Source organism: Emys orbicularis, chromosome 25 (assembly GCF_028017835.1).
Source record: "Emys orbicularis isolate rEmyOrb1 chromosome 25, rEmyOrb1.hap1, whole genome shotgun sequence".
Classification (NCBI taxonomy): domain Eukaryota; kingdom Metazoa; phylum Chordata; order Testudines; family Emydidae; genus Emys; species Emys orbicularis.
The window spans coordinates 2,628,275-2,651,474 of NC_088707.1; the positions used below are offsets into that span (position 1 = coordinate 2,628,275).

A 23,200-nucleotide genomic window follows, 5' to 3' on the forward strand; every position below is an offset into this window, starting at 1 on the left:
CTAATTCCAGTGGGACTACTCTCGTGAGTTAAGTACTCAACCACGTAAATATTACACAATTGGACCAGAGTATACAAATGCCAATGAGAAACATTTCAAAAACATAGACTCACATGACCATATCTAAGGCATCTTTCTCAGTATTTTAGCTTTTTCATATCCTCAAAATCATGTTATTGCTAGATTGGAGAGAAAAGTGTGGTGTAATGGTGTGAGCCCAAGACTGAAAGCCAGGATTCATGGATGTTAGTCCCACCTCGAACACTAACTGCCACCTGCACTTTTCTCCATGAACTTCTTTACCAACAGCAGGCAAAACCTGAGTAAAATGGTATTTTTCACATTTAAAAAGATTTTTTCTCATAAATGTTCTGATGATGTAAAAATGGTGGTTTAAAAAGCTCACGCAGCTGATCATAAAATATGTATTTTGGTTCCTTTTGTCTTTTAGTCGCCCAATGCAAGTCATGGAGTTATCCCTTGTACTTGAGCACGTCTTGATTGTAGCCACAGATTGCGAACCAGTGAGGCCAGGGCCCTTGCCCTTCTATTTGTTTGCAAAAGTGACATTTCCTCAGTGACCAACATCTGATTTAGACAAACTGTGAATGCCCAGGAGAAAACGCTGGGTCTTATTTCTGCCGCACCAAGCCCCATACCTAGCTTCAGACACTGTATCAGTTCATACAAGTAATTAATAGTAACCCTGTCCAGCACTGCCTCAGCAGGGGCACCTCCTTTTAGAGTAATAGTTGAGTGGGGCACGCCTTGGGTTATAAAATAACCATATGCTAGTACCATCCGCTGTAGCGTCTCATAGCAATAACCCGATGTGTGGCACAGGGACACCTCCTATTAGCCTCATAACCCTGTGTGGTAATGCAGGAATAGAGGCCTGTATGGCAGAGCTGTAGCGCCTGCACGCGCTGTTTCCTGAGGCGCAAAGGGGGAGCTGACAGGACCCTAGGAAAGGTGACACCCGGGGCAGCGCTCGCAGGCGGGAAAAGGCGCCCAACCCAATTCTCTGCCTTCTCCTCGAGCGACAGCTGCCAGGCGGGAGGCGCGAGACTAACAGCCGCGAGAAAGAAAAAGGCGCCAATCCCAGCTCCTCCTTCCCCCACCCCTCCCTCGAGCTGTCCCTGAGGCACGAGACGAACGTACAAGCCGGGAGGGACCAACGCTCCAAACACCACCTTCCCTCCCATCCAGCTGCCGCGCATCACGTGGTCTCTGCCCTCCGCCTGATACGTCACTAGGCTCGCCTTACGTCACTCCGTTCGCTTTGCGGGTGCCGCACGTCACGTCACGTGGCATGCGTGCCGGCCCGGCGAAGCTGTTCCTCTCTTGGCTTTCTTTACCCGCTCGGCTCTTCAGATTCGCCATAGAATAACCGTCCGTCCCCTGCCCTTATTGTAGACGATAAAAATCCCCGGGTGATGTACGAAGGTGTCTGGCTCGGAATAAACCTGGGGAGGGAGCAAAGGGGCGGGGGAGCTGGGACGCCGTGTGGAATGTGCTGAGGCGGAAGGGCAGGCGGCTTCCCGCTGCTGCCCGGACACCCAGTAGCTCGGTGTTGGTTGGGAACAAAGGGGCCGAGGCCGGTGCTGGAGCGGGTGAGTCTCTGAGGGGCGGCGCGTGGGAGTGGGGCCTGCAGCTCCGGCCCGGCAGGTGCTGGGGCTCGGGCTTCGGCCCCGGGAATCACAGAGCCCACGCGGCCTCTCGGCGGCAGCCTGAGCCTACGAAGGGGGATGGGGAAGGGCTGAGGGAGAGACGGAGACGATCCCCACCCCCGCGTACACGCCCATGGCTGGGGGAGAGGGTAGTTGCCCCCCTCACCCCCCACACACCCCTCCATGGGGGCGCGGGGAGCTGCCCCCCCACACACACACATTTCCATGGGGGCGCGGGGAGCTGCCCCCCCACACACACACATTTCCATGGGGGGCGGGGGAGCTACCCCCCCCACACACACACCCCCCTCCATGGGGGGCGGGGGAGCTACCCCCCCCCACACACATCCCCTCCATGGGGGGCGGGGGAGCTACCCCCCCACACACACACCCCCCTCCATGGGGGCGGGGGGAGCTACCCCCCCACACACACACCCCCCTCCATGGGGGCGGGGGGAGCTACCCCCCCCACACACACACCCCCCTCCATGGGGGCGGGGGGAGCTACCCCCCCCACACACACCCCCCTCCATGGGGGCGGGGGGAGCTACCCCCCCACACACACCCCCCTCCATGGGGGCGGGGGGAGCTACCCCCCCACACACACACACACCCCTCCATGGGGGCGGGGGTAGCTACCCCCCCCCCACACACACACACACCCCTCCATGGGGGCGGGGGGAGCTACCCCCCCCCACACACACACACACCCCTCCATGGGGGCGGGGGGAGCTACCCCCCCACACACACACACACACCCCTCCATGGGGCTGGGGGGAGCTACCCCACACACACATCTCCATGGGGGAGGGAGGAAAGGCAGTCAAAAACATTTCTTGCCCCATCCCCAACATGCATCCCAAAAGTGGTAGAGGAGGAGGCAAGTACTATCTTCCCCTAAGCAAGTTCTCCTGCTGTAGTTAGGCGTTTTTTGAGGTGGGTCTTATTTTCTAAGGTACCATGTTACTGATTGGAGTAAAACTATCAAGGTTTGAAACCCTGTGTTTAGAAGTGACATGCTTGTGTTTTTATCACTCGAGTGCTTAGCATCTGCCGCCTCTTAAAAAAAGGGGGGGGGGTGGAATTTGCATATTACATATTATATTTGTATATTTAGCACATTCCCTCCCAGTCTCCCCAAAATTGGATGAGTAATGAGATCTCTGGAGCAGGGTCTCCATTTAAAATTGATCTGTGTAAGCATTCTTTTCATTGGAGTTTGTTTGGGAATGGCAACTTCTTTAGTAAGGGTTGTCTAGTGTTGTCAACAGTGCAGTCCATCTGTAGGCCTTGGGCATAAAAATACTCAAGCATGCATGGAACTTTATGTGCATAAGTAGTCCATTATGTGTGGGAATAATCACGCGTTCAAAATTGAAGCATGTGTATAGTAGTTTTAGTATTTGATGCCATAAACATTATTAATGTCAGATGCTGAGTGTTTACAGGACTGGGCCCAAATCTTGCTCTCTTAAGTCTTCAATAGATTTAATTCATGAGAGAGGCTAGCAGGATATTGCTGTTATTTTACAGAGCATTTTACATACATGGGTTCACTCCTGCAACCGGTTGCACAAGCCCAGCTCTCATTGACTATGGCATTACTAGCTCTAATAGGTACATTTGCTTTTTCTGTTACTCTGATGTGCAGTTTAGCCATGTGACAATGTATTACTATGAACTTGTTTATATTTTATAATGTTATTTAGGATACCATATGTGCACACTCCTGCTTCATATCCAGTCTTTGAAGCCAGCCGTATAAGACAAGTGATTGAAATCCAATATATAGTACTGTGATTTTTATTAAAAGCGATGCACAAGTAAAATCTTTACAAGGAAGATCAGACGAACCTTGGATTTCAGTTTCAGAGCTGTTTATTTCATCCTAGTAGTTCATCCTTACGGGCCAAGCTAGTTCACAGAAAGTTTGTCAGTCACTACAAGAAAATGTAGACCTAGTTTCTGGAAAGTTGTTTATTTTCTTTCGCTTCAAAGCTGACAAATTTGTGACTTTACTTGCAATACATGGTTATAATTAGGACTCCTTAAATTAGGTTTTAACCAGTAAACAACAGCTTTAATACAAACAGGAGGAAATACTTTTTCACACAGTGCACAATTGACCTGTGGAAATCATTCCCAGGGGATGTTGTGATGGCCAACAAATAACTGGCTTAGAAAAAAATGACTAGGTAAATTCATGGAGAATAATCTCATCCATAACTATTATCCAAGATTGTCAGAGATGTAATGCCATGCTTTGGGGCAGCTCTAAAGCTCTGATTTCCAGAAGCCAGGAAAGGAAGACAGGGTGGATCACTCCAAATGCCATGTTCTATATGCTCCCCCTGAAGCTCTGGTACTGACTACTGTTGAAGACAGGATACCTGGCTAGATGGACCATTGGTCTGATCCAGTATGGCCGTTCTTATATTCTTAAACATTAATAAAACACTCCTGATACCAAAAAAAAATGAAATCTGTGTTTATCCAATAAACTGTGAAAAAACATTGGAAATGCTTATTTGTATCTTAAGAACTTGTCTACACGGAGCAGTAGTACAGATTATAGGGCTGAGATTTCTAAAGCATACTGACATTAGCTGGTCCACGTAGACCTTGCTGGTATGTGCTAAAGGTTCCCTTGTGTGCTTTAACATGGTATTCACAAAAAGAACAGGAGTACTTGTGGCACCTTAGAGACTAACAAATTTATTTGAGCATAAGCTTTCGTGGGCTAAAATCCACTTCATCGGATGCATGCAGTGGAAAATACAGTAGGAGGATGTATGCATCTGATGAAGTGGGTTTTAGCCCACGAAAGCTTATGCTCAAATAAATTTGTTAGTCTCTAAGGTGCCACAAGTACTCCTGTTCTTTTTGCGGATACAGACTAACAGGGCTGCTACTCTGAAACTTAACATGGTATTGTTTGTACTACATTAAAGCACATTAGGAAACATTACACAGATTACTCATTACAGTATATACAAAGAGCTCCCCCCACCCCCCCAAACTGATTGGACATATACATAAAACCCCAAAATTGCTAAAAATAACCACACCCCCCAAATGAAATTAATAAACCCTGAAAAGCAGATGCTCTAGTTATAATGCTCTTAGTTTTAATGGTTCATGAAAACAAAAATTGTTCTGTTTAACAATTGGTCTAGACAGTATTTGGTCCTGCCATGCGGGCAGGGGACTGGACTCGATGACCTCTCGAGGTCCCTTCCAGTCCTAGAATCTATGAATCTATAAACAGTCTGACGTTGTGTTGTCGTCTTTGTCTTTCAGAGTTTGAGATATAATGTTAGCGGGCTGAAAATTTATCTACCAAAATGTCAAGTAAGTTTTTGTTTTGTTTTTGTTTTAATGTAACAAGTAAGGATCTGTTTCAGCAGCCTTTACTTATATGAATAATCCCATTGCTGTCACATGAGAAAGGGCTACTGGACCAGGCTCTTTTTAAGAGGAATGTTACCATATACAGTAATTATAAGACCAATCAGTTGGTACTAGATATTGCCACAGCTCAGAGCCAGGGCTGTGCACTGAGGATTTATTTGTGTCCAAACGATGAAAGAAACACACAAGCATCCTACCTGACAAGCTGCAGAATTGCTCTGTAGCCATTTCTCCAGTCTTAAGGCTGGAATAGTCTCTGCCGTCTGGGTATGTCCTCCATAGTGGCAGAAGACCCATCCCATCATGCCTACCTCAGTGGCATGCGTTGATCACCAATAGAGTTAGGCTTGGGGATTCATACTCCCTTACCATTTGTCCCCACAATTTTCCCCTCCAATGGGCAGGACCTTTCACACCAAGAGACAAGATTTGCTCCTTCTTTAGTAAATATAAATTGTGTAAAATTGTAAGCAATTTGGGCTAAATTCTGCACTCAGTTACTCTTGTGCAACTTCTAAATGAAGTAGGAAAAGATGTGCTCTCTCTATGCTTTTATTTAATGCCAGCTATATGCTACTGAAATCCATGAATGAAACCACTTGGGGAGGGGATGAGCTGCACAACTGAATGTAAAATTTAGCCTACAGTTGTTTCATCTTAAAGCATACTGTTACATGTCAAACTCTACATTTCAAATCCATTTTCTTGCCTCTGAAGAAAATCTAGTGTGCTTTAATTTCCATGGTGGCTAGCACAGGTTTTTTTAATTCTCTTCCTACATTTCTCTCCACCCCAGTACATCTAAATAAAAGGTTAGTGATCTGACACTGGTGTTGCCTTCTTTAAAATGCATCCCTTCTTCTTTCATCCTTTTTTTTATTTTGTCAATGTAGATTGTAAACTCTTTGGGACAGAGATCATAAGTTTCTCACCAAATCACTGTTGTGTGCCTAGTACACTTTTGGATACCGTATGTATAATATATCTGAGTTGTCAGGAAGTTATGTATTTGTTTTTGTCTTTTAAACAGAAAGGCCATCCTATGCCCCACCTCCCACCCCTGCTCCCACAACCGTAAGTATAATGAATTTTCTCATTAACACAAATCTAGTAGTCTGGCTTTTAAGACAATAATTTGGTAGTCACAGCTATCAATATTAAAATATTATGAATATAAAACTATTTGCACTGAACTGTTGAAATGACATTCAGCATTTAAATTAAATTGACCTCCGAATTTTAAAAAGTGGTGGGGAAACTGGGATAAGACTCACTCAATACTTAGGGCCAGATCCTTCAAACACTTAAATTTGTGTTTAACTTTACATTGAAGCCAATGGGACTACCTACATGAGTAAAGTTAAATACAGTGGTGAATGTTTCTAGGCTTTGGGCCTGATATCCATGTATCCATTGTAAATATTCCAATTCGATATAACAGTAAACTAAGGGCTAAGTAGCATACTTAATTCTAAACTTTCTTGCCTCTAAAAGCTTAATATCGGTCCAAGTTTTGAACATAATTTTTTGTACTTTTTACAGTGAATTTAAATTTGTATGTATAGTTTGTTTTCAGTGGCATTCACACAGTTATGTAGAATTATGCAAACTTTCATTTATATTGGGTCAGAATAATGGAACCCTCATGATGAAAATCTTACTACTCAAATGTATTGAAATCCGTGGTATTTTGTAATGTGAGCATTGTGTGAATAAAATTTCCTACACAGTATAAGGTAAGTGCTTCTGTTTGCAAAGGAACCAATCTGTTGAGGACTTACCTGGAAAATTTTATTATATAATATCCAATCTTTCTTGACATAATGTGGCCAGGAAAGCATCGGAAAACATGTTTATACTTCTATAACAACTTGCATCCGATGACAGGAACACTCTACAAATTTAAACATCACAATGCTTTGTGATTGGGGGAGGGGGGGAGTATTATCCGCATTTTATAGAAGAGTAAACAGGCACAAGTGAAATGGCTTGCAAAAGAAAATGTCGATAGACTTTTTAATTATATTAGTGCTCCTAGGATCTACTTTTTTCCCAGTCCTGTAGACGGTGACTACAAAATAGGAAATATGTAATGTTTTTTATTATTAAACCAAAGTCCACATTTAAAGAGGTTGGGGAGCAGGAAATATATATTTGATGTCAACAAAATTTGTAAACTTTCCCATATAAATTTGCGGGCTAAGACTATTTTTGCATTAGTGTGCCAGTTGGGTGACAGCTTGAGTCCAAAGTTTTATTTAAAATTTTTTTTTTTTGCTCTGCAAATACCTTACTTGGTTTTATATTAATGTTCAGATGTGACAGGCCCTGATCCTGCAATCAGATCTGTGCATGCAGGTCCCTGCATATGCGTGGAACACCATTGATTTCAGTGGAGCTCTCCATGAATGCAGTGTTTGTTTATTCATGTTCATTTTTAGATGTGCTACTTTCTTTAGTCAAATAAGCAAGTCTTTTAAAGAGTGATCTGAGATGTGCAGTTAGCAATGTGTGATTTGATGAGATAACTACAAAAAATGTATCTAACATGTATATTCCATTGCAGCGGTTCTCCAGTTCTTTAATTCTGCAGACTACTTCATAAGGGAAAGATACCTCTATGGATCACCACCTCTTCCAGCCATCTAATCAAATCCCCTGGCACCCCCTGGTGCATAATTCTTAAAACATTTAATTTTGCAGGAATGGCTTCATACGCCACTGTTGGTCCACAGATTGCACTGTCCTACTACTATCAGTATCAATGGGTTTTTTACTTTTTTGATCAATAGCCTGTACTTCCATTGGTGCATATAATGAATGATGGCATTGGTGATTTCCACATAATCATGTGCACTGTAGTGCTTTGTATGTTAAATTCTTTTGTTTCGTTGGATACTAGATTCTTCCTGAATTGTTTGGCCACTTATGAAAAGTTTGCAAACTTTAATAGCCATAAGCAGGATGTATGGCACACTTATGTTAAAAGTTTGCACGCCTGATTATAAAACATCAGATGACAGTTGTGAATTTATAGTAACACGTTCAGCTAAAAATCCTGTTTCCTGAACAGGTTTCTATTGGAATACTTCACATGTTGAGAGGAAACCAACTGCTACACCTCATTTGCTTGTTTAAATTCTAGTTGTTTTTGCATGCCATATTGCAGATCATTTTCATTTCTGTGTTTTCCTCGTTTGAGCTCATTTCTCATTCGTGTTTTTGTCTCATTTGTTTCCATCAGCAAATGCCCAGCACACCAGGGTTTGTGGGATACAATCCATACAGCCATCTGGCCTACAACAACTACAGGCTGGGAGGGAACCCGGGCACCAACAGCCGGGTCACGGTAGGAGAATCAACTATTACATCATCCGGCAAACAACAGGAATTGACCAGAAATGGCTTTAGAGTTAGGTTCTTCTGAATCTTGGCTGCTGCCACTTTTATAAAGAGAGAAAATTAACTCTGATTTTTTCCCCCATCTTCTCCCCTCTCCTACCTCCTCCCTTTCATTGTGAAGCCTTGTACTGGAAAATAAGCTTCTATGTAATAGATCGAGAGAGATCTATTATTCCCATCTGAGATGTGGAAAGTCTTTCTTTTTGGAATTCCATGGCTTGAAGCCTCAGTGATCACTGCACGTTTAAGGAAAGAACCTTAAGTATGGGTGTGGATTATATTTTCCTCTTGGAGGGAGGGAATTATAAATTTTATTGAGATTATAGGCATGAAACGAGAGGAAAGACAAGTTCCAAACTAGAAATTGTAACTGGTGATTACATCGCACTATTGTGCCATGTAAGGAACCCATGTTTCTATTTTCCATTCCAGTCTTACTTTGTATGGTTAGTATCAGATCTCCAGATTCAACAGTGACTTCTCCAACCAAATGAGTGGTGTCGATAAAATATGAGGGAGCCTGCTTTCTGTCCTCTATGACTGGATGAAATGTGGATGCTTTGTAGACTCTTTAAGGAATACTTGGCATAAAGTGGGAGGAAATGTACTGATATGGGGTACCTCTGAGCTTGAGTGAAGATGCAGAACACGATTCACATACAGGCAAGAAAGAAAATAAAACTTTTAAATGCACACTTTTCACCTAATATTAAATGTAAAAACTGTAGACACAGTATTCTTTTAAATTATTAATATAAAAATGATTATTTTAATTTTTATGTAATTTCTTTCTGAAGGTATAAAATTTATCTACACAACTTCTAGCCTCTTCAGAGTGTAATACAAATAAGAATTTGTCAATTAATCCATAGATGTTGCTGTTTAATGCAGTATACCTTTTTAAACTCCTTAAATTCAGCTTGTTTAATAAGGTGCCTAAAGAAAAGACCCCTTGCCCTGTAGTGAAGGTATGAGCTGGCGTTTGATTGAACGTAGTGTCTGAACTTACATTTATGTTACTGAATACATGAATAGGTTAGATTTGTCAGAATTTTCATTGTTTCTGTATGTCATAAGCATATACAGCTTTCTCTGCCATGCATATATCAATATGTATGGTATCTTTAAATTCCTGTTAATTTAAAAGCATTAAACAGTTTCAGTTAATGTTTTTCAAATCCATCTCTGTGTGTATATATGTATACATTTGGTAATGCATACACCTCATGTACATTATAACTCTATGCAAGTATGTATGCATTGTTTCATAGAACTTCATAAATGTAGTGAAACATAAAAATATCCAGATTAAAAATACTGAAAGCAAAAACACTGAACATTAACCTTCTTGGCCATTTTCAAGTGTGGAACCGCAGTCCCCAATCCTGCTAATACTTATTTGAGTCTGATTAATTTTAGACATGAAAATAATCCCATGGAACTGCTCACGGGTGTTTGCAGGATTGGGGCCTTTAGAATCTACAGTTGTTACAAACTATATGATGTCAGTATACTATTCCAGGAGGAACAAACCTTGTCTTGTTATAAATGCACTATTTTTAACTGAGATGGTGTGTAGATGGAAGAGAACAGAAGATTAAGTGGATGCTACAGCTTTCAATCAATAACAATTACTGTTTAGTGTCTTCTTCTTTTTTTTTTTTTAAGTGCAGGCAACGTGCTTGGCATTGTACAAACCTAAAGGAAGACAAGGTCTCTCAAGGAGCTCACAATCTAATTTGGACAAGAACAATACAATTCGGACACAAATGATGCACAGGTTGAGGGATCAGTCTCATAGGGATTTTTTTTAATATTTGGATTGACTCCCAAGTTCCCATTGAAAGATTTCTTGGAAGAAGTGTATTTCTAAGACGGATTGAATGAAAGAATGTCTAGATAATTTCCTGCTCTTTCATACTTTCTCCTTATCCTTTTCCCAGTAGTAATTTCTTTAGTTGTCAGAGCAGGTACCATAACAGTGATTCTCATCAAAATTGAGGAAAACAAACTGTTGGGACCGGTGAGCAGAAGCAAATTTTTAGATTCTCTTTTGGTTTTGAGAAAACTGTCCCCTTTTGGACTTTTATTGAGTAACCTTTTTCAAACTAATACTTGGACAAATACATTTGGGGCCGGGGGAGGGGGAATTTTGCAAATTAATATGAGGACCAGTTATAGTACCTGTACATGTATTTAATATACAAGAGTATTTATATTCCCAGACTACTGTGTATTGAAATTGCCTAGTTTTCATGTTAAGAAATGGATTTATCCATTTTGTTTTTGTTTTTTATAGGCTTCCTCTGGTATTACAATTCCCAAACCCCCAAAGCCACCCGATAAGCCTCTGATGCCCTACATGAGGTACAGCAGGAAGGTGGGTACACAGTGTTTTGGATCTAGGTTGAATAAGTAGCATTAAAGGTTAAGTTTATGCCAACAATTGATTAGTTATTTTAGTTCCAACTTCTAAACTCTGTTGAATTCTAACAACCTGCAGAGTTTACTTATTCATAAAGGGAATTTTAAAACACAGTTGCTTTCCCCATCAGAATAACAGCAACAATGGTTTAACCATATGGTAGCCACCTTCTAGGAAAACAAAATTATCCCCCAAACAAAAGGTCAGCACCCTCTATTTTCCTGTGTGACTTTTTTTTTCTTTTTTTTTTATCTACAGGGTTAGGGGAGGGGAAATTAAGATTTTTCTTTGAAATTATTTTTAACTACCTTTGTCCCTGCTGTCAAGGATCCACATATTGTCAGCACTTCCTCTGTATAGAAAGTGCTCATTGTGGCATAGTATGATGCTGTAGCTAGACTTCAAGAGTAGCAGTGAGAGGAATGTGTGTGTTCACCTACTAACCTGTAGCACTACTTCATTATTCTGTGAACTGTTTGAGAGGCAATGGGAAATTGAATATTGTGAAGAGTCTGGAATCTGATTCTGCATGGGAAGGGCGTGTGATCCAGTTTCAAGGAGTGGGTGAGCCAGAAGGAAATATACATGCCTTCCTGTTTCTGGTAAAGTGTCTTTACCAGCAGCCTGAATTAAGCCAACAGCCCTCCCACCCCTCATATCTGGTATTCCTAATCACACATGGCAAGTAATAACACTGACAGCTTGCTTTCTTTATATAAAGTTAGAAACTAGGTTTTGATGGAATCAGAACTTGTTGGAATTGAAATTGATCAATATGACTGAAAACTTGTTGAATACACGAAGGTCCAAGTTCTGATCTTAAAAGTTAAATGCACATTGTCATGTGTCTGAACATAAATGTTGCTTGACGTGTTTGCATAGTAATATATTTAATTTTTTCCCAGAGATACAGTGATGTGCATTTTGGAATAGAATTCACAGGTTTCAGGGCAAGATTCACAACTGAAGCTGGTGTCAATAAATCAGGCTGTTGCCAGTTTCAATAGATGACTGTACTACTGTCTTCCTGCCCCAAAAAGTAATCACTGGAGATAGCCAGACTTTTTCTTAATATAGCTTGGTTTTATAGTGATCTTTTCTGAAAGAATACTAAGATGATACCATAAAACATTTAATTTGGAAGTGTTTGCATATCAGTAGTAAAGCTCCAGCTGTTTCTGTTAAGGTCTGGGATCAAGTGAAGGCATCCAACCCTGACTTGAAGTTATGGGAAATTGGCAAGATCATTGGAGGGATGTGGCGAGATCTCACTGATGAGGAGAAACAAGAGTACTTGAATGAATATGAAGCAGAAAAGGTAAAGGGATGAAATCTTTTGTTATTAATGCTGATTCTCTCATCTTATGCCCCTGGCACCACTGTCATAAAGAGTTAAGCTTGTTCCCCAGTGCAGCAAGATAGTTAAGCATGTGCCCAACTTTAAGCACATGAGTAGTCCCATTGAAGTTAATAGAGTATTCTCATGCTCTAAGTTAAGCATATGCTTAAGTGCCTTGCTGAATTAAGGCCTTGTAACATTTCACAGTACATACAAATAGAAAATAATTTCTTAGGTCATCTAGTCCTTTCTAGGATTGTTCCCCACAATATGTCTTCCATCCTGTGGCGTTTGATGTTTTTATTCTAGAAACTACTCTGAGAATCAGATTTCATCTTTCCTATATGGTGGCTTGTGTATGTCATTTACTAAGCCCTGTATATACTGATAAGCCTCTTGATCATAATCGTATGTCAACAGGGACTTCAGTTTTTTAGACCCTACTCAAAATGAAATGTTTATATTGAATAGGAATTTTAACTGAGTGGACTTGATTTTTTCCACACCAAAATCCTCTTTCAAAACTGATTCTCTGTAGCTTCAGCTGGTCAGTTATGAATATGTGTGTAAGAATTGGTTTCCATGATACAGCCTTGAAAAATTTTACTCTGCCAGAATGTTTTTGTTGTTGTTTTTTGATGGGCAAGTAAAATATCACTAGTTTTTCATTATTTATCATCATGGCAAAGGGCAATAATATATTTTCTGTCCATGCTGATAGTTTTAAAGAGTTTTGCAAGGCTGCTACAGTAATAGATATCCAAAGCTATGTAGGACAATTACAAGCTGTTTGTTTGACATCTCTCGTGTTGTATTAAAATTGCAGGCATCTGAGGTCATAGGTAACCTGGTCAAATAGGTGCTTAGAACTGTTTTCATCCAAAATACCACCTTTCTATTTTTAAAGAACAGAAAAATTATTTTAAATTAGGGTTCTGCCATTTGAAGCAAAATCAAGGATTCCTACTTTTTAACTCAATAAAAAGGACTAATTTAGTAAAAGTTAAAGACACCTTTGGGTACATACAGCAGTATCATACAGTATAACTGACCTTTAATACAGAGCATCTCAAAACAAGTGAAAGACTGTACTCAAAAAAAGTAGTTATCAATGGTTTGCTGTCAGACTGGGAGGGTGTATCTATACCAGGGGTCAGTCCTGGGTCCGGAACTATTAAATATTTTCATTAATGACTTGAATAATGGAGTGGAGTGGAAAGTATGCTTAAGTATTTGCAGATGACACCCAGCTGGGAAGGGTTGCAAGTACTTTGGAGGACAGGAAAGGAATTCAAAACAACTTTGACAAATTGGAGAATTGAATTCGACCAAGATAAGTGCAAAGTACTACACTTAGGAAAGAAAAATCAAATGCACAACTGCAAAATGGGAATAAATAGCTAGGCGGTAGTACTGCAGAATATTATGTGGGGATTATAGTAGTTCACAAATTGCATATGAGTCAACAATGTGATGCAATTGCAAAAAAGGATATCATTCTGGGATGTATTAAGAGGAGTGTTATATGTAAAACCTGGGAGGCGATTGTCTCACACTAATTGGGACTGGTGAGGCCTCAGCTGGAGTACTGTGTCGAATTCTAGACACCGCTCTTTAGGAAAGATGTGCACAAATAGAAGAGAGTCCAAAGGAGAGCAACGAAAACAATAAAAGGTTTAGAAAACCTGACCTATGAGAGAGGTTAAATGGGCTGGACATGTTTAGTCTTGAAAACAGCAGACTGGGGAGGGGAGAGGCTTATAAGTTTTCAGATATATTAAGGGTAGTTAGAGGACTGTGATCAATTGTTCTCCCACGTCCACTGAATGTAGGACAAGTAGTAATGGGCTTAATCTGCAGCAAGAGAGACTTACCAAGAAAAACTTTCTATCTAACCTAACTGTAAGCTCTGGAATAGGTTTGCAAGGAAAATTGTGGAATCCCCATCATTGGAGATTTTCAAGAACAAACACCTGTCGGGTAGCCTAGATTTACTCGATCCTGCCTCAGTGCAGGGGGCTGGACTTGATGACTTCCCTTCCAGCCCTACATTTCTGTGGTTCTGTGAAAATGTTTATTTTGAGTTTTTAAAGCAAGGTTTAAAAGTGAGATTTAAAAAAGTGGTTGAAATGGTCAGTAGATCAATGCAGGCAGGTGGAGTGATACAATTCTGCTACCTGAAGTGAGAAAATAGACTGTCTGGATCACCCCTAGCCACGTGTAGGGAGGGACTGAAGAACACAATAAAAGAATGAAAAGTGGGATTTTTAATACATGATGATGGAATTGACAAAAATAAAAAATGGTTCTGGCCTGTCCTGGAGGAAATGATAAGCAGGCTCTGAGATAAGAGATATTGGGGGGAGGGAGGAGAGGACATCAGGATCAAGGTTAACTCTCAGGATTTTTAGATGTGTAAAGTAGTTGGAAGTGATAGAATTGGAAACATGGGATGTCTCTACAGTAGTTATAGACAAAACAAAGAATTGCTTGCAAGCTTTAATCTTTAATCATAGCAGTGAGGATAGCATTAGACTTCCCAGAATTAAATTCTTCTTGACTCTTGTGTGTAGGTGCCCCACCACCACTCAGATTAGTAGTGCACCCTAAATCAAGAGCAATATGAAAGAGGTTTGTGTAATTCTTTCCCCTACAGAGAATTCTTTCTCAGGAATCTGGCTGGTGGGTCTTGCCCACATGCTTAGAGTCTAAGTGATCGCTATATTTGGGGTTGGGAATGAATTTTCCTCTAGATCAGATTGTCAGAGACTCTGGGATTTTTTTGCCTTCCTCTGTAGCATGGGTTGCTTGCTGATTTAAATTAGATTAAATGATGGATTCTCTCTAACTTGAAGTCTTTGAATCAAGATCTGAGGACTTCAGTAACTCAGCCAAAGGCTCTGAGTCTATTGCAGGAGTGCAAGGGGGAGGTTCCGTGGCCTGTGATGTGCAGGAGATCAACTAGATGATTACAATGGTCCCTTCTGGCCTTAGTCTCTGAGTGTATGTACCTAAAAGAGAAATGCGGTAGAAAGGGAGGCAAATCGTTTATACCAAATTGTCCTTTTGGATATTTGGCCGATGTCAATAAGCAAAACAGGGCTGCCAAGGTACAATAGATAGTTTTTATTTCAATAAAACAGTATCCGTCAAATTTCAGATAGAGTACAATGAATCCATGAAGGCCTACCATAACTCGCCAGCTTACCTTGCCTACATCAACGCAAAGAGTCGGGCTGAGGCTGCGTTAGAGGAAGAGAGCCGACAAAGGCAATCACGCATGGAGAAAGGTGAACCTTATATGAGCATCCAGCCAGCAGAAGACCCAGATGGTAAGCAGAAAGGAGATTTATATACACTTTTGGTGAGGTATATTTTTACCTTAGGACATAAAATCTAGAGTAAGTTTCAGGCAGCTGTTTTGTTTATTCCCTTGGTATTGAAAACTGTTAATATTTCACTGACTTACTCCTGGACTATAATGGGAAACACTTGCACACCATATAACAAAGAAAATACTAAATGTATAACTTTAGTACTAACTTTCAGAATCATCTTACCTCAAACTACAAGTTAAGGTGACACAACTGTTCTTCTTAACCTTAAGACTGAATTGACCACCAGCAGCCAGGCTACTCTTAAAAAGTTCTTGTAAACCTCTAATGTTGTGGGTTGCAACCCTGTTAAAAATATTTTCAAAATGCCTGTTTCAGACTTGACAAGTTGATGGTTATTTGTGGTTTAGGCTACAGTTTTGCTAAAAATTTCCATTCTAAATTGCCCAGCAGAGATGCAGGGGTTAAATGTAGCTTTCACTACAGCAACATACACAAGAGTGGGAGCAAGCTCATGCTGCAGCTACTGTCACAGTCTGATCATTGTAACCTTGTGCATGGGGTTGCAGTGCCACTCAGGTTTTGTCCCGTTTGCCTCTCCGTAAATGGAAATGGAGGAGCTGATGGGTCAAATTTGATTGGCTTTGCAATCTAGCATATGAACCAGGTGGCAACACTTGATTTGGGGGCCTAATCATATGTATTTTTACAGCCATTTCTAAGATTTAACTGACTTTTTATTCAAATTCACATTTTCTGTGATCTCAGTGACAAAATCCATACTCCTATTTGTAGTCCGTGCAGTACTTTATACTTCGTAGGGCTCCCTCAGTCCTACTTGAATGAAATGTTGTACTTTAATAATAGGTGCAGCAGGTAGTTCTCGCAGACTCTACTTAATTGTTGTCTTTCGACTTATTCCATATGGTGATTGAACACACCTAAGCAGCTGAACTTAAAAAGGCTTCTGTCAATCAAAAGATAACTTCTCAACACAAAGTGCAACTTAATGAAGAAACTGTCAAAACATTTCCTTTAATTGAAAGGAAATACCACTTTGGCATCCATATCACACCCACTGAGAAAAGTCACGCAAAGATATTGTCAATTTCAGTTTTTAAAATGATGCTAAAAGGCTGACTGTTGAAATCTGAGGATGAAAAATGCAGCCAGGCAATTACACCTCCTCTTCTCCCTCCTCACCCCCAAACAAGCACAGCCATGAGATAATTCCCATGGTAAATAGCACTTTCCGCCGTGTGCAGTATAAGCTGTGTAAAACACATGAATGTGCCTGGGGGTTTTTTAGCAATTGGCATTTCACAGCCTACTGTTCAACCTGATTATACCTCGGTCAAATTCAACTCAGATATAACCAGGGGCAACTCCCACTGAAGTGGGTTATACTTGTTTGTCAAGTGTGAACTTGGTCCACCATTTGACAGCATAGAAAGGGACTTGCAATCTCACGCTGAAATCACATATTGACGATTGTAGTTTTCTAATGGTAGAAGGCTCTTTAGTCTAGAAGATGAAGCTATAACAGGGGTAGGCAACCTATGGCACGCGTGCCGAAGGCGGCAGGCAAGCTGATTTTCAGTGGCACTCACACTGCCCGGGTCCTGGCCACTGGTCCGGGAGGCTCTGCATTTTAATTTAATTTTAAATGAAGCTTCTTAAACATTTTAAAAACCTTATTTACTTTACATACAACAATAGTTTAGTTGTATATTATAGACTTATAGAAAGAGACCTTCTAAAAACATTAAAGTGTATGACTGGCACACGAAACCTTAAATTAGAGTGAATAAATGAAGACTTGGCACAGCACTGCTGAAAGGTTGCTGACCCCTGAGCTATAACAAAATCCAGTGGTTGGAAGCTGAAGCTAGACAAATTCAGAGTAGGAATTAAGCACTTTTTAAATTTTAACAGCAAGGGTAGTAAAACAATAGAGAATCCACCACATACAAATTTCAGTCAGTTGAAGTCTAAATCAGGATTGGATGGCTTTCTAAAAGATGTGTTCTGGTGCAAAAACCAGAAGTTATGGGCTTCTTTCAGGTATCACTTGGTGCAATTCTAGGTCTGATGATTATAAAGGTCCCTGTTGGCCTGAAAATCCACTGCTCCACTGAAGAGTGGAGCAACAATCTCAACATGTATCCCATAACTGGGAAAGTTGTGTAAAATAAAAAACAGAACTTAGACATTTAAAGGAGATGGGGAAAGATTTTTCAGTGATGACAATGAAGATAGAAAATGAAAGCATAAGAGGACTAGCATCCTTTAAAGCTTAGGAACCTCTTTGATATTACAGTGATGGGACTATTGAAAACACTACGGGCATGTCGTCATGAAAACTTAGTTTGTGGCAAGCTGGAGTGGGGATGTAGCTCAACTAGCCTGCAGTCTTAACTGTCCTTGTGGATCCTGCTGAGGCACATTAGCAGTTTGTTAATGTGCTTTGAGCTAATCCATTTTGAAACAGGAATAGATCATAGTGCATTAATGAATTGATAATGCGCATCAGCTGTTCCCAAACAGACATCAGACTGTGGCAGGCTAGTGCAGGGTAGATTGACCCATTTGTTTGGCCTGAACTAAACATTCCTGTAGAGAGATCCTAAAATAAGAGAGAACCAGCTTAATAATCTTGGAGATTTTTTTTTTTTTTTCCTGGTGTGGTCTCAAAATGTTGTTCTGCTTTTTAAAGTGAATATCTAGTACATTCAGTAATATTTGGTTAATACAACAGTTTCACAAACAGGGCCGGCTCCAGGGTTTTGGCCGCCCCAAGCAGCCCAAAAAAAAAAGCCATGATCGCGACCTGCGGCGGCAATTCGGCGGGAGGTCCTTCGCTCCGAGGCGGAGTGAGGGACCGTCCGCCGAATTGCCGCCAAATACCTGGACGTGCCGCCCCTCTCCGGAGCGGCCGCCCCAAGCACCTGCTTGACAAACTGGTGCCTGGAGCCGGCCCTATTCACAAATAGTTACATGTAATCCTCAGAATAACATCTGCCTAAACTCCTATTTTGCCATAGAGCTAAAGCTCCATTTTAATTAAGGAAAAAATTTCTTTGGTCTGTCATATACCTTTTGGGGTAGTTCATCTTCTACAAATGTATCAAAAAAAGGCAGTTCGTCATAGGCTTGAGACCAAACCTTTCTCTGGTATTTTCTTCTACTCCCTCAAGAAGCTTGTAGGAGACTAGCACTTGACATTTGTTACCCTATAACTTTCTTCTAATGCATGTTTATCTCAATTTTTTTTCCAGCAAGTGATTTTTGCTAATTAATTGCTTGGCTTCTGTGAGCAACCTTAGAGTAGGTTTTGTTCGTGTGGCTTTTTTACATTAGGACCTGAGTGGCTGAGCAGCTGCCATTTCGGTTTACTTCAGTTGGTGCTGCCAGGTGCTCAGCAGTTCTAAAAGCTAGGCCCGTTAGGGTTGAGGCACAAAGTTTACTTTCGTTGAACTCTCGTCTGTGTTTTAATGAGGAATTTATTGTAGTGAGCACCAGAAATTGTGAGGTTTCATTATCAGAGTTTGAATAATCAGTGTGTTTATCTCTCTTGTTCTTGACAAATTAAAAGTAGTGCGTTGGCATAGGCACTGATAATTGCTGTTTAAAGAGAATAGATCAGTTTGTAGCCGTGTGTGGGATCTGGCTAAAATCATAGCTCCCGTCCTGTGCTGTCTCCCAGCACATAAAATACTGTCTCTCCAAACTGAGTTTGTTTGATTATTTTACTGCTCTGTAATTCTAGTATCTTTGTACATAAACTTATTCATGGTGTCATGGCAGCAGTTTTGTTCCTGGTTGAATTGAAAACTGCAATGTATTTGAAGGATACATTTTAATGAGACTTGCCGCTTGGCTTGTCTAATTTGTTAAATTTTTGTTTCAGATTATGATGATGGATTTTCTATGAAGCACACAGCTACAGCCCGCTTCCAGAGGAACCACCGTCTGATTAGTGAGATACTGAGTGAAAGTGTGGTACCAGACGTCCGCTCCGTTGTCACTACAGCTAGAATGCAAGTTCTCAAACGTCAAGTTCAGTCCTTAATGGTTCATCAGGTAAATATTTCAGAGTGGTAGCCGTGTTAGTCTGTATCGGCAAAAAGAACAAGGAGTACTTGTGGCACCTTAGAGACTAACAAATGTATTTGGGCATAAGCTTTCATGGGCTAAAACTCATGCATCCGATGAAGTGAGTTTTAGCCCACGAAAGCTTATGCCCAAATACATTTGTTAGTCTCTAAGGTGCCACAAGTACTCCGCATCAGGTAAATATTAATTACCTAAAACTTATTAAATATAATGGTTCTGGGCTGTACTCCAAGTTTAAAATAATTTGGATCATCTACATGAATGTACTTGTTGAAGTGTCAGTACTCTTCATGCCCCAGATAACTAACCTCTCCCTGGCTTTTTGGGAGGAGCAAGGGATAAGTCCAAACTTCTGTGATTCCCATGCATCATACAAAATTGTGACATTGTATCTACTAAAGGATACAATACAGTGATTAAGAGGTGTCGATTAACCTCTTACTTATACATCACATCACAGTCCTCTGCAGTTATATAACCCTTCAACATGTAAAGAAAAGCTTTTGATTTAAAGGTATTGGTGCAGTTATGACTTTCAATAGCTTGTTACCTATAGCTATGTATTTGTTAGTGGCCCTCTTTTTAATGTGGTCAATCTCCCCCTTTTTAACATTCGTAACTGAAAATTAAAAGCATAAGTGAGTGTCTAATAACTGAAATGTGTCTTAAATGTGAGTTAACTTCAACAGATTCCTGTGTGTGTATACCAATTGAAAAGAAAAGGCTGATTGATATATATTGTATGTGTATGTATATACGTAACACTTGGGCAGATTAGGCAGAGACAAGAAAGAGTGAAGATTTCTTTTTAAATTGCAAAAGAAAGGGGGAAATGTGTTGCATCCAATTTCCTTCTTCCATTTTAATCTCCATTTGTATTGTACTAGCGCATATAATGCGCTAGGCACTGTAAATGTATAGAAAGACATAGATTGCAAGCTCTTCAGGTCAAGCACCTATCATCTTATGTCTTATGCCTAGAACTTCTTAGGGCACAATATAATTCATCCAATTTCTTTATGGTTTCTTATTACTATGACTTGGGGATGGGGGGCTTCCCTCATTTGCACATTTGAGCTATTGAGCATCAAATCAGGAAAGTCAGATTCCATCATAAGGGTGAGATGGATATAAAAAAATTGATCTACATTGTTTGTATGCATCAAAACATTTTACCCAGTATTTGGTATATTTGAGTATTAAGTTTCATAACTCAGTTACTATCATTTTTAGCGAAAACTGGAAGCTGAGCTCCTGCAAATAGAAGAGCGCCACCAGGAAAAGAAGAGGAAGTTCTTGGAGAGCACAGAATCCTTTAACAATGAACTGAAGAGGGTACAGCTTTAAAATGTTCTCTCTCCTTCTAGGACACTACGTGTTGCACATTATTCAAAAAGAGTCCTCTGCCCAGCTTCTGTCTAGCTCTTTTAAATATAGAGGGTTCATGTTCTAGAATCTCTTTTTGTGGTGCCCCAGAGCTATAGAATGCAGCGAGTCTTGGCCAGAGGGCTTCCATGTCCCTTGGTGATTCTAGGCTTCTGCAATGGCCCACCAGGGTTATTGGCAGCCAGCATAATTAAAAGCAGCCTTCAGACTGATCTAACTGAAGCCAAGGAGATCAGCACTGTGCTCCCAAGATCAAGAGATGGTTTAAAGCCACCTTTGTGTGCACGCTTCTCAAATGCACTGTGTATTCCTTGAATAGAGCTGAGAATCAAGGCCTACATTGTTTTTCCGTTTTTGCTGCATAGTCTTATCCCAGATCTCTGTGAGAGAACTGATCTTCTATAGCTGCTGGAGCTCTCCATTTTACATTCTTAAACTTAGCAAACCAAGGTGCAAACATTGTCCCATGCAGAACTACTAAACTCAGAATGAGGTTTTCCTCTGTGTTATGTTCCAAAATGCATTCTTAATGCACAAGCTATCTGCTTTGCCTGACACCAAAATGCTAAACTTAGAGAGCAAAGTACTGGATTAATAAAAGGACTTTTCTCTTCTGATTGCTAGTTATGCAGTTTGAAGGTGGAGGTGGACATGGAAAAAATAGCAGCTGAAATTGCTCAGGCTGAGGAACAGGCCCGCAAGAGGCAAGAGGAAAGGGAAAAAGAAGCAGCCGAGCAGGCTGAACGCAGTCAGACTAATGCGGCACCTGAGGCAGAGCAAGCCGTTAACAAGACAGAGGAGAAGAAGGAAGAAGAGAGCACTCCCATGGAGACAGGTAACTGCACGTGAAGACTGGCTTCAGAATTCTCTTACATCAATAGAACAAGCAGGAAAGGCCATAACTAAAATTTAGGGTTTTTTTCACCTTTAAATAACCTCAATTTTGAAAAGGGAAAAAAGAATAGCAACAAAAACTATATTGTGCAGGATGCGTGGTGCACCCAGCAGAAGAGGTTTGATTTCCAAACCTTCCCTAAATCTCACCTTATCTTTTAGTCATTAATGTAGATGGAAACAAAACAGGACGTTTTCACTGCACCAGGGAAGGAGGAGAGGGAGCTCTCCCTCTGCTTTTAGCAGACATGGGAAAGCTGCACTTCCCTGGCTGTGCCTGTCCACTTTAACCTTTGCTTACCTCCCCCACTGTCAGATTTCCTTTCCAAACCAAAAGTGGTGGCACTAGTGGAAGAATTAGATATTGTAAGCATTACTGCATCATTTTGAACCACAGCTTGTTGTCATAACAGTTGGGGTAGGTGAGTGTGGTAGGGAAGTTGGAGTTCTATTGCTCAATTTTCTTTTTTTATTTGTGGCTAGCCTTCTTAGGGTTAGAGGCTGCAGGGTACTTCTAAGAAGTCGTGTGGAAGGTACCTTGTATATTCATGCATGTTTTATGAGATTTTTCCAGAGCAGTAACTACTAAAAATTTCTAAACAATGTAAATTATTGATATCAAATAGAAATGTCAGTGATATCTTTGATACTTTCTCCCCCGGAGCTTTCTAGCTCCTAAAATGTATTTGCATTGCCAACTATAGTGGTGTAAATGACACTGAGAAATGTCTTCTTCCAGAGGAGGCTCACCCAGAAGAAACTACAGAGAACCAGCAGAACGGTGAAGAAGGAACATCCACACCAGAAGATAAGGAGAGTGGCCAGGAAGGGGTTGACAGTACTGCAGAGGAAGGAACTAGTGATAGTAACACTGGTTCAGAGAGCAATAGCGCAACAGTTGAGGAGCCTCCAGCAGACCCTGCCCCCGAGGATAGTGAGAAGAAAGAATAAATATTGGTTTATTCCATGTCTCTTAACAAGTATTGTTTTGAGTTTAAAATGTGCTGTGCTCCTTTTTTTTTTTTTTTTTTTTAATCTTCCTTGTCCATATCATTTGTCACCAAAGGATACTGGGCATTAACTACTTGATTATCATAATGTATCAATACCAGCATGGCCAAGCTAAAGGGGCCTTTAGGGGGTGAGGAATGTCTTAATAGTAACCTACAAAGGAAAAGACAGTATTTGTGTCCTTAACCATTGCTCTATGATATATATATAT

At 40.8% G+C, this 23,200-nt stretch overlaps 1 protein-coding gene across 3 annotated transcripts; it reads left to right on the top strand.

Moving 5' to 3' along the window:
• The first annotated feature begins 1,317 nt into the window (after positions 1-1,317).
• Positions 1,318-22,929, top strand: SMARCE1 (SWI/SNF related, matrix associated, actin dependent regulator of chromatin, subfamily e, member 1). Of its 3 annotated transcripts, none has more exons than XM_065422591.1 (11): positions 1,318-1,438; positions 4,971-5,021; positions 6,112-6,155; positions 8,326-8,493; positions 10,783-10,863; positions 12,095-12,226; positions 15,408-15,579; positions 19,493-19,665; positions 20,932-21,033; positions 21,709-21,919; positions 22,718-22,929. In XM_065422591.1, exons 2-11 carry the CDS (start codon positions 5,015-5,017, stop codon positions 22,927-22,929), a joined length of 1,302 nt encoding a protein of 433 aa, XP_065278663.1. In that variant the 5' UTR covers positions 1,318-1,438; positions 4,971-5,014. The 3 variants fall into 3 exon arrangements, with proteins under 3 accessions (XP_065278663.1, XP_065278662.1, XP_065278664.1); XM_065422590.1 differs by lacking the exon at positions 1,318-1,438 and adding an exon at positions 1,527-1,613; XM_065422592.1 differs by lacking the exon at positions 1,318-1,438 and adding an exon at positions 1,527-1,613 and having other exon boundaries at positions 8,326-8,430.
• The last annotated feature ends 271 nt before the right edge of the window (positions 22,930-23,200 follow it).